This window comes from Mytilus californianus, unplaced genomic scaffold (assembly GCF_021869535.1).
Source record: "Mytilus californianus isolate M0D057914Y unplaced genomic scaffold, xbMytCali1.0.p SCAF_6, whole genome shotgun sequence".
Lineage (NCBI taxonomy): Eukaryota > Metazoa > Mollusca > Bivalvia > Mytilida > Mytilidae > Mytilus > Mytilus californianus.
Window position 1 is genome coordinate 5,057,746 of NW_026262712.1, and position 12,514 is coordinate 5,070,259.

The 12,514-nt window shown below is 32.5% G+C and overlaps 1 protein-coding gene across 2 annotated transcripts in view; it reads right to left on the reverse strand.

Annotated features, from left to right (window-relative positions):
• Nucleotides 1-12,514, reverse strand: part of LOC127705130 (uncharacterized) — a 23,448-nt gene continuing 10,934 nt past the window's right edge. The window contains exons 6-11 of one of the 2 annotated variants that reach the window (XM_052209381.1): nt 12,181-12,417; nt 11,151-11,225; nt 9,968-10,096; nt 4,407-4,601; nt 3,504-3,587; nt 1-749 (exon numbers count right to left, since the gene is read on the reverse strand). In XM_052209381.1, coding sequence (XP_052065341.1) covers nt 603-749; nt 3,504-3,587; nt 4,407-4,601; nt 9,968-10,096; nt 11,151-11,225; nt 12,181-12,417 — 867 coding nt within the window. In that variant the 3' untranslated portion in view covers nt 1-602. The remainder of the gene's footprint in view (nt 750-3,503; nt 3,588-4,406; nt 4,602-9,967; nt 10,097-11,150; nt 11,226-12,180; nt 12,418-12,514) is intronic. The other variant, XM_052209382.1, reaches the window with a different exon arrangement.

Sequence of the window (12,514 nt, forward strand, 5' to 3'; positions counted from 1 at the left end):
TTCATATTTGTTTATTTATGATTTATCGGTCACACAGAAAACATGCAATCAGTTACAACCGTCTCAGGCTGACGAAGAAAATTCGTCCGTAGCGTTATAAATCTGATTTGTATTGTGATCATTAATAGGTAGAGCTACAAAAAGTCAATTTTTGTGGCAAAACAAAACTCTCCTGACTTAAATTTGTAGATATGGTTTTACTATAAGACAGGTACCACAATCAATTTATTGATACATTAATGATTTATATTAACCTACCATCACTGCATAAACCACACTTCACATTAACATTACAGAAATGAATAACAAGTGATACACATATAAATGATATGTCGACTTTTCCACAACTTCACAACAACCAAACGTCAACAATAACAAAATTGTTAGCAACTAAATCTGTGTTTTGTTTCTCCGTTAGATTGTTATTAGTTATTGAGCTTTTATTCTTCAGCATTGCCATCAGTCACTTCTGCTTCTTTAAAGTCAGTCAACAATTGTGTGTTGTATTAGTCATTACCAATAAGTTAATTGTTTGCAGTGTGTTATTCTCGTCTATCTTAAATATCATCCACATTAGCTAAATTGTTCTGATTTAAAGAATCTCATCTTTGTACAGATTTCGGAGTTGTTTTTCCCATTTTTTCATTTAATTCAACATTGTCTTCATCCGATCTATATCGAACACGTACTGCATTCTCTTCCTTTGTTAGACTGACTGCGTTGTGTATGGTTATAGCTATCATACCAATCTTAAGGGAAGAAGAATAAAAGAAACAACATCAAATTTAATCTAAAACATTCGTTTAATATTAAACCTGTTGAATTATTATGACGCCCATATACAGTTGATGCGTATAGAAACAAATAAAAAATAAATAAATGAGTGAATCAACAGATTATCTAATCTTTATTGATTTGTTTACTGATGAAAAATGAAATATCACGGTTTTAATGTAAAATCTGAATATGCTTCCATACTTTTAAAACACTACTATGCATCGCTGGCAGTGTCACATTAACTTCTTAAGTGAACCACAAAAGTCTGTTAACGACACTTATTTAGAATATAATAAAAAAGGGTTCACATTATGAGGAACTTGTATACTAATATTCAACCTAATGGAACAACAACTTGAATACATACGAAAACAATTATTCTAAGACAAACGAACTGACAAAAGACAAAGGTCGGATTAATGGAATTACTGGCATACCAATAAATGGCCCAGAACTATCATAATTGGGCATACGATTCTTTGAAATAAATCAACTAAAATACAGATAACAGTATGATTCTAAAATATGGCTTTACAAAGTTCATGTATTTGAGAATCAAGTTTCTTTTGATAACATTGATTAACTAGATTCAGCCTTACATAATTGGAACTATAAAACAGTCATACAAACAGTCATATATATTTGCTCTTGAATCGAAGGAATCGTAAGATTTACTCATATTTTCCATTGAACTCGAAAAAAAAAGATGCGACGGATACATCACTACTACCAACTTCGAATATGCTTCGTTAAACTCAACAACATACCTAATCTTGGTCAGATTACATTGATTCCACCAATAGAGACGGTAACGAACAAATTTCCAGCAAAGCTATACTTGTACCAAACAAAGTCGCTATTCGCTGGTCGAATAGTTACTGTGTTATTTTCCGAATTTAGTAGATAATGTTTATTCAAATCATAGGTCGTACAAAACACTGGTGTCGTTTGGCTATTATCATCACTTCTAAAAATGTTATAAAATTATATGGGATAGGCGGCAATTCCTTAAACTTCGTGACAAACAGACAACGCCATGGCAGCAATTGAAAACTACCAGTTAACAAAACATAGCACTTACTACTGAGCAAAAGAAACCCCACTCTAAAAAAAAACGTGGAGGATCTAAGGTATAAAGGACAGTTCAACTATAATCGCTTTTTGTTCTGCTTTGCAATCCTCAAAATACGTTCACAGAAAATCAGCTGATTAAAAAAATTTTTAACCAGATCTTTCAAAACAAATGCAATTCACAAAAAGACTAAACTTAGGTTATGTAGCATATTCGGTTTATAGTTTTCCTTTGTTATAACTTAATATTTAGTATCATAAATTTTATTCCTGCATACTACCAATATATCACTATGATTTAATTTTTGATGTAACGAGTCTCCTGATTGGCTGACAGTGTTTTTGTCTATCAGCTCATAGACATAATTTAGTCATGTGACCGTGACGTCATCAAGGTTTTTTCATAGTTTACTCCGGCTGAAAATGTAATTGATAATTAAATTAAAATGAATGACTGTAATATTTTTCTGTCTATTCGAAGTAACATAAACAATATGGTCACACTTTAAAATAACCCGCTACATAGGTAATTCAGTGTTCACCACATTTTTATGTTATTTCTTCATAGACAGAAAAAATATTACAGTCATTCCTTAAACATTCTTAATTTTCAATGATGATTAAGAATTTTCCCTGGGTAAGTCAACCATCTAATTTTTCATTTCATGATAGTAACATTGATTTAATTTTATGTGTCATGTGGCCAGGCTTTGGACATTCAATTAGTCCTTTTTTGTTTTATCATCTCTTCAATTTTTGAATAAGTTTTTCAATTTGTCCTCAAACATCACTGAAGAGACATCTGTTGTCAAAATGCACGTCTGGCGCAGTAAACTAGGTACCGTCAGTGCCTTTTTGATGTAAACACAATCGTCCAAGGTTCGTTGCATATAAAAACATTAAAAACCATCTTCAAACCCAAATCTCATCAAGTTATATCGTTATCATTATGTTAAAGACTATAATAATGGACTATCAACACAAATTATCGGACAAATCTCGATAATCATTTATTTTCTGCCATATATTTCAAAATGAGAATAGCATTGATGGATTGGCCTACAATATTTAATTACAAAATTGCTTCTGTTTTGCAAATGTCTTTCATTTTAATTGAACTATCAATACAAAAATGTCCATACACCAACTTAGCTTTTTTAGTGTTAACTACTAACGTGTATATGTTTTCGTGGTCTTAACTTTTTAAGTAAAGTACGTTGTGTTTTGTATAGATTAAAAGGAAATGTATTTTTTTGGATTAATAATCGTTGTTAACCGTCTACAAATCAGTTAAAGAAAGCGCAATAGGAAAATGTATTGTTATTCATGTGAATTAGAATCAAACGTCACATAGCAAAAGATGATATCCGTATATTCAATATCACCGCATACCTATTTGGTCACAACAAAAAACTGTTTTGAAGGAATTAAATTAGGAGTCTGTTATGGTATTAACACGGGAATAAATGATAAGTCCTGTAACTATGAAAATTCAACAGATTGTAGAATTTTAATTTTAAAATAAAAATTGAAATAAACTATACATTCTAACAATTTGTTTTGAACGGTATGTCCGTCTGGTCAATACGTTTTGCTAAGTCTCTTTTACAACAATGATTAATCTTTTCTCTACAATACTACATTAAAAGTCTTACCTCAGTTAAAACATTGGTTCCCATAAGTATAAAGAATAGAAGACTGTATAAATCCAATCTGTTTACTATAACTGTATCACATCCCTATTGTAGCAAAATGATATGTTAAAAAATATTCATGTATTGGAGTGTGCCAGTACATACACATGATTACCTGCTTATACTTGAGGAAGTGAGAACGTTTTTAGTTTGTTGTTTTGCAATCTGATTCTGCATCGCTGATTGTTTTTTTTTCAAGGACTCATATATTATGCTGAACGTTTTATAAATCTTTAAATTCTAAATGAAAATCTAGTCGAATTCATGAGTATTTTTAAAAACCCTTACACTCAATGGTTTAATTTGTTTAAAAAAAAAGCAGGCGATATTAAGGGGACAACCAAAACTCCTACAACGAAAAAAAAATTGATTTCGGCTGGCAAATAATATGCTCCCATGTCATTTAACAATATCAATATATGATAATCTAAAATATGTATGCCTCACGATATCACAATTTTCTACATACTCAGTCAATTCCATGCGGTTCTACAAACATTGCGTTCAGGCACATTCACTTCACATATTCATTTGCATATTAAGATTATATTATGACAACACTCATTATAAAACATTGACGTCAACAGAAAACAAAATGTGTGTACACCTTTTCTAGGTAATGTTGTAGACCATAATAAAAAAGGTAACAAATTTAAATTTGACATGTAACAAAATGATAATGGCATGTACCTGAATGACAATCCAGACACACAAAATAGAACTGCGAACATCCTCCCTACCTTAACATATCACATTATCACCTGACATATTAAACATGCTAAATTATACATCATTAGTCTTGTAGAATATGAATAGAATGTAACAATAGTTGTCCGATATAGTTTGAATTGCAGAAAAACGTACCTGAGTATGGTAAAAGCCATCTAATAGATTATTTGTACAGTCCGTATCGTATTGATTGGCATATGGATAAACGACTGTCTGAGAGTTACAACACTGTACTGGGATACGCTGGGAAGTCGAATCACGGTGGTAACGATACCAATTTGATGTTGTGAATGAGTTTGTTGTGTTAATTCCAACACCGCAGCATTCACCCTATAATCATGATAAAAAAACACATTATTAAGGTCTTTCCTTTCACTATAAGGAAAGACCTTACTGAATTTCTTCTGATTATTATTAAGGTCTTTCCTTTTTCAAAAGGGAAAGACCTAACTGTATTTCTTCTGTTTATTATTATTATTATTAGGTCTTTCCACTTTTCTGTGGAAAGACCTATTGGTTTTCTTCTGATTATTTTTTTTTTTTTTTTCTTCCGCCTAATTTTGTTCTTGCGATAAATATTTGTTTCGCAATATGTCGCTTAGATATTTGGTATATGATATCGAACAGTTTATGCGCCTTTGAAATATACCCTGCGTAACCAAATAATTTTCTTTGTAGGAGTTATCTCCCCCAACACTGTTTTCCTTGTGCACACATCTCCTCCGTAACCGTAAAAGAAAGCGACAAATTTATTTTACCAAATTGCTCGTTATATCCTCAGGATGTTTAGTCCAATTTTGACCGAAGCGATACGTAAACTCCATATGAGAGTTATTTCCCCTTCTGTATTTGACATAAGGGATATATAAATGTATAGCATGAATGGTAAGTGATAGAGACCTAAGGTATATTGATTTGAGTTCCTTGGTGCATTTGAATGAAATTGAGGCCAAGGTCAAAGGTCAAGGTCATATTCTAAATTTTGACTTTTCCTTGTTATTTGATCTCCTCTGTCATTTTTAAAATTACAAATTAAAGAACTAGTGCAAAATGTTTGCTTAATTGTGATTAAGATATGATACATTTGGTCTGAAACAATCCAATGATATGTTATAGGAGTTATTGTCCCTGAAATGATTCAATTTAAGGTTAATTTATTATTACTCCAACTTGTTACATGATAAAGCTATAGGGTCTTTTGCAAACTGTTGGTTGACCTATGACCTTGAAAAATGTCAACCGGAAGTGACCTTGAGTGAACCGGAAGTAGTATTTTTTGCACTTATTTCAGGGAAAAGTACCTAGAAACCATATATTTTTTGAATGACCATAGGTTAACCTATCTTTTGAGACCGGAAGCAACATTTTATAAACCGGAAATAGCATACTATCTTCCTTATTACAGGCATAAGTATATACAAACTATATATTTTTGGAATCAATGTGAATAAAGCTATCATATGAGACCGGAAGTGACATTTTCTAAAACCGGAAGTAGCTAATTATCTCCCTTTTTACATGCAAAAGTATATATAAACCATATATTTTTGGAATCAGTATAAATAAAGCTATCATATGAGACCGGAAGTGACATTTTCTAAACCGGAAGTTGGCAATTATCTCCCTTATTTCAGGCAAAAGTATATAGAAACCATATATTAATTGAATAAGTATGAAGAAACCTAAGCTTGGTCGCCAATAGTAATTTTGAGTAAACTGGATGTAGCTTCTCATCAATAATTTAGAACATTGATGTGGAAAGACCTTCAATTGTTCTCTGAACAATTGGTTTTTAATTATTATTATTATTCTTTTTCCGCCAAACTTTGACGAAATTAGAAGCCTTAACCGTAAGACGTGTCGTTTTCATGTTCACACTTTGTATCGGTGTCCTGAATACCTTTCCGGAACTCACCCTGTGAGTCGAAAAATTTTGTCGGTTCGGAGTAATCCCTCCGAAACCTAAAAACCTTGTTATCATTTAAACACCGTAACCGTAATAGGTAGAAAAAACCGAAGGGTGAAATTTCTTCAGGACCAGACCCCGGTTCTTCGTTACATTTGGATCGAAAAGATTCAACGACTCATTGGTAGGGTTATGTCCCTATTATAACGATAACGAATTATGTATTTTTGACCTTATTTAAGGTATTTTCAGTGTGTTTTGAAGCTTTTTAAGGTTGACCTTGACCTTTGACCTAACCACTTTTTATTGGATATCTCAAAAACGATTATACTTACAGAATCGTCAATAATGAAAAATGTTTGGGTCATAGAGGCAAACTTTTTTACATAATGACCAAAGAGATTTGACCTATCTGTAAGGGGCATAACCCCAATTAACTGTTTCTGAAAAGACAAAATTAGCTTTTACTCTTGAACCAAAGGTCCTAGACCCATGGGGTCTTTTGTAATGACATCCTGGACCAATGACCTTGACAAAGGTCATAAGGTCAAAGTCAAGGTCATGTTCCAAATAGCGGATTTTGTGTTTTTTGTCATATTTTAAGGGTTTTAAGTGTGTTAAAGACATTTTCAATGCATTCTACGCCTATTGAAACATATATTTTACATTATGAAAAGGAAAGACCTCTCAATTGTTCAAGAACAATTAACATTTTAATTATTATTATTATTCTTTTTCCGCCAAACTTTGACGAAGTTAGCAGCCTTAACCGTAAGACGTGTCGCTTTCATGTTCACACTTTGTATCGGTGTCATGAATACCTATCCGGAACTCACCCTGTGAGTCGAAAAATTTTGTCGGTTCGGAGTAATCCATCCGAAACCCAGAAACCTTGTTATCGTTCCAACACCGTAACCGTAATAGGTAGAAAAAAACGAAGGATGAAATTTGTTCAGGACCAGACCCCGGTTCTTCGTTACATTTGGATCGAAAAGATTCAACGATTCATTGGTAGGGTTATGCCCCTATTAAAATTAACCGGTGTCGGTTATCCACCAAAACTCAGAAACCGTAAGTCGTAGACACCTAGGATCTTCACCATTCATCATCAATTCATGTAACTTTGAAAAAAACCGCAAGGTCAAATTTGTATGTTGACCCTGACTTTTGACCTTACACCTTGTTATGGGATAATCTCAGAAACCATTATACTTACAGAAGTTTTTGATAGTGGAAAATGTTTGGGTCGTTACGGCGCAATTTTGTAACATTTTGACCGAAGATAATTGACATTTCTGTAAGGGGCATAACTCCTGTTTTAGGTTTCTAAAAAGACAAAATCAGCTTTTAATATATAACCAAAGGTCCTAGACCCATGGGGTCTTCAGCAATGACATTGGGGACTAATGACCTTGACAAAGGTCAAAAGGTCAAAGGTCAAGGTCATGTACCAGATAGCGAATTATGTGTTATTGACCTTATTTAAAGGATTTTAGTGTGTTTTAAAGCTTTTTGAGGTTTACCTTGACCTTTGACCCTAAAAGTTATCTATTGGATATCTCCAAAACGATAATACTTACAGAAATAGTAAATAGTGAAAAATAGTTGGGCCGTAAAGGCGCAACTTTTTTACATTTTGACCGAAGAGATTTGATCTATCCCTAAGGGGCATAACCCCTGTCAACTGTTTTAGAAAAGACAAAATAAGCTTTAACTCATAAACCAAAGGTCTTAGACCCATTGGGTCTTTTGTTATGACATCGTGGACCAATAACCTTGACAAAGGTCATAAAGTTAAAAGTCAAGGTCATGTCCCAAATTCAGCATTATGTGTTTGTGACCATATTTTAAGGGTTTTGTGTGTGTTTTAGAGCTTTTCAATGCATTATACGCTTATTTAAACATATATTTTACATAATGAAAGGAAAGACCACTCAATTGTTCAAGAACAATTGACATTTTAATTATTATTAATATTATTATTATTATTATTATTATTATTATTATTATTATTATTATTCTTTCCGCCAAACTTTAACGACATTTCCCAAAAAAAGTACACGACATGTTAAAATGATATTAGGTACCTAGTATCGGTTGACCAAAAGCTATCTTGTGGTGAGGGCACAACCGCGTAACATTACCTTTATAGCGGTTGTCTCCCTTAACACCGGAAACTTTGTTATCATTCTAACTCCATAACCATAATAGGCAGAAAAAAAACGAAGGGAGGAATTTGTTCAGGAGCAGACCCTGGTTCTTCCTTACATTTGGATCGAATAGATTCAACGACTAATTGGTAGGGTTATGCCCCTTTGAAAATTAACCAATGTCGGTTGGCAATTAAAACTCAGAAATCGTAAGTTGTAGCCACCTAGGATCTTCACCAATGATCAGCAATTCACGTGACCATGAAAATTAACCTAAGGTCAAAGGTCAAGGTCTTGACCTAGATTTTGACCTTAGTTTGTTATCGGATTTACTCAATAACCGTTAAAGATGGCTGATAAAATGTAACGGAGAAAATATGTGTCTTGGCAAGATCTACATTTGTCATGTGGGTTCAAAATTATTGGACCAACTATTATGGACCTAAGGCACCAAAACTGTTTTTCGGGTCCGAAATGATTGCTTATAACTCAAAAGAGGTTAGAGATAGAAAGAAACTTTGAATTGCAAAAATGTTCAGCATTATAAGATCTATAAAACTAGGTCAATATCAGAGGTCAAGGTCCCTAGCAACGACATAAAACACCTTAGCAACCATATATTTTTGAACTTAGAAGGCTATGAATAATATAGATATGAAATTTTGAATACTGGAAATGACATTTTTGTCCCTAGCAACGACATATAAGTCCTTAGCAATCACTTATTTTTTTAACTTGAAAGACTATGAATAGTACATATGACATTTTTAATACTGGAAGTAATATTTTTATCATTAGGAATGATTTTTATCCTTAGGAATGATTTTTGTCCTTAACAACCACTTTTTATGATGATAAAAGTCCTTAGCAACCATAAATTTTTGAACTAAGAAGGCTATCAATAAAAGAAACAAAGAAAGACCTTTCAATTGTTCATGAACAATTGACTTTTTCATTTTTTTTTGTATTTCTTCAAAAAAGTGTAGAAATTGCTTTGCTACATCCTAATATTACTTACACGACATACAAAACAAACAACGCAAAAATAATTCTTATTACATGACAATACTCCTTCTACCTACAGCCTCATGATACGACGAGAAAAAGGAAAGTAACAAAAGAATCAATAAAGGTAACAGTAGTATACCGCTGTTCAATTTTATGCGACTGTCATACAAGTGAGAGGTTTAGCTATCTTCAAAACCAGGTATTATTCACCATTTTCTTCATCAGATCTATATATTTGGTGTAGAGCGTTCTTGATGAAGGTACATGCAGGGACAGCTTATGACACAACTCATTGATAACGTTTTTTCACCTAGTTGTTAAACTATTGTTATAAAAAAAACCAAAGGATATGGGGTATTTATCCATGACACAAACTCAGCTTATGCACAGTAAAAACTCAAAAATACAAAGAACAGAGCTTATTGCTTTTCTTCATCTCTAATACTAAAATTATGTTTGCTTTTCGGACTTTCCATTAGGTACGTTCCAGGTGATGATTTTGTAAGAAACATATATTGTGATCACTGACATCATACTGTTAGGCAACTTTTGTTATTATCATAGCTTAATTAGATATCGAATTACTTGCGCAGGAAATGAATAACGTTCGGATAACAATACAAATCACTTACTTTTACAAATAACGTATTCCAAGATAGCGATGTTTCACTGTAGTGGTACCCTGATGCATGTGAATATCGATAAGTGTACGTATTATTTATTAATTCAGTACTGATAAGGTCTTCTAATTCTGTGTCTGCCTGTAAATAAAGGCAACAGTAGTATACCGCTGTTCACTAGTCAGAATTCGATTAAGCTTAACCAAATCCGGGTAACAAAATAAAACCGAGGGAAACACATCAACTATAAGAGGAAACAACGGAACAATAGAAACACTATCTATTGTACAACTACAACAAAAACAAACGCCAACACACATAGAAACGGACTGTGTGATTAAAACTGCCATACTCCGGACATGGTACAAGCGAATATTATTAAAGAAAGAAAATTAAATTAAAATCCTCTACTACATTATCATTCTCTTATTCTAAACTGTACTCTTCGTATTAAAACTACTCAAACACAATATCGTCTGCCCTCTAGACTTACCGCTTGTGTCCTTTTCTCTATCATGGAACTTTGACTAAGCGTGGAATATCAAGACGAGTGATGCATGTCGACGCACCCGATATCGCTCCGTTCGTATGATTCGTTTAAGTTTTTTTTTTTTTTGGTTTGTCTACGATAGATAGATGTAGGAGTTTGAAAACAAACATTTCCCAACTTATTCGGTATTCGAGAGCTTGCAGCTGCTACTCAGACTTTGCTAAACGTCACCAGTGTCTGGGCAGAAAGTTGATGAACCAGGGGTATGTCAAAGACCGTCTCGTTCTTTTTTATCAACAAAATTCATCAGAAGGTACCAATACCTTGTTGATAAATATTCCGTATCCACTTCACAAATAATACATGATGGTCTCGGAGTTTAGATTCTGGGTACTGACGTTGTTTATTATCTTGATAAGGTGTTAATGTATTCTTGTAATTGTCTTTTGGAATATTACTTTTACTGTTTAGTCTATTTTTTGTTATATCTATTTGACGTGGCTCAGTACTTATACATCTCGTCATTTTGTTACTGTGCTATGGTAATTTTTTGTATTCTTGTCTTTCATTTTTGTTTGTGTGTTTTGTCTATATGCCATTTATATTTTTGTGAGTAAAATGTAAATGCAAATATTTAATTGCTAAACGTAAACAATATTGTAGAAACAGATTAGTATCATGCTAACTACGTGACTTTATACTTACGCATGCCTTAAACTTCCCCCACAAACCAATTTGTACTATGTTTGCTACAGTCACTATGCTCCATAATCCGACACCCTGCAACAATTATTTTATTTTCATTTTATTTTCGCTAGTCGTTTTATTTTGAGACGTTTAATTTTATGAAGTGGGCAATGATAATTATGTTTAAAAACATAATATGTGCAACTGCATCAGACAACATTGACATAAAGTAATCTTCGATGTTCTATTTAGGAAGTACTTGGTTATGAACCATCAAACTAATTGATACATCCCCAACTTTCGAAAATCCATTTTTTTCTCAGTTTTAACAATGAGCTATGATAATGTCATCAACATGTCTTTTATATTTTTGGTAGTAGTAAATCAATATATGTTGCTAGTTTTGTACTGCACATCATACAGTGTTACATTTAAATCAAATAGCAAATGAACAGATCAGCAGTAATACAAATCAACAGAAGACATGGAGTGATGTCTGAAAACCTTCCAGTATCTCTTATTTGTAATTAAAAAAATTCACAGACATAAAATATTTTTTTCTTATGGTGAATTTGTTCAAGTAGCAAAACATGTTAAAATGATACATTTTGTTTTCATATTTCATGTTAACGAAAAAGATTATTGACCTTGATAACCCTGACTTGAAAGCTTATTCTAAATTTTGACGGCAATGTCTGTATATCTGATTTTTCAAACTCAGAATCGTACCGAATATGTATTGCTTATCCGAGAATTGCACTATTGCATACCTATAACAATTTATGCATAAGTTTTGTGATAATCAACCATAGATGAAACTTTGATGAATGCAACTTTCATAATGATTCATTATTCTCTCCATCTGTTTTTTGTATCAATCATGTTAAGATTTATTAATTTTTGAATTCTCTCCATCTGTTTTTTGTATCAATCATGTTAAGATTTATTAGTTTTTGTAGTTGAATTTTGTGGAATCCTTTGTTTCTCATACTTTAAATTTGCTTTTTCCCAAATAATTTCCCTGCATTTTGTGTTTTTGTGCACTTACAATAAACAGCAATATTCTTTTCCATTTCGGAGAAACCATAGTTACACCCGCAAAAATTATGACAGCAATCGATGTGGATGAAAAAGTGACAACAACAATAGAGAATATGTTGAGTGCTCTGGTGAAGGTGTGGTCTGCTATTCTAAATTTAGAAAGCAATGTCTGTATATCTGAATTTCCAAACACAGAGTCATACCGAATATGTATTGCTAATCCGAGAGTTCCAATATTGCATACCTGTAACAATTTATGCATAAGTCTATTTATTGAGATAAATAATCAAACAATAAATGAAATGCAAATCTCAGCATAACATATTCAACTATTAGCTATT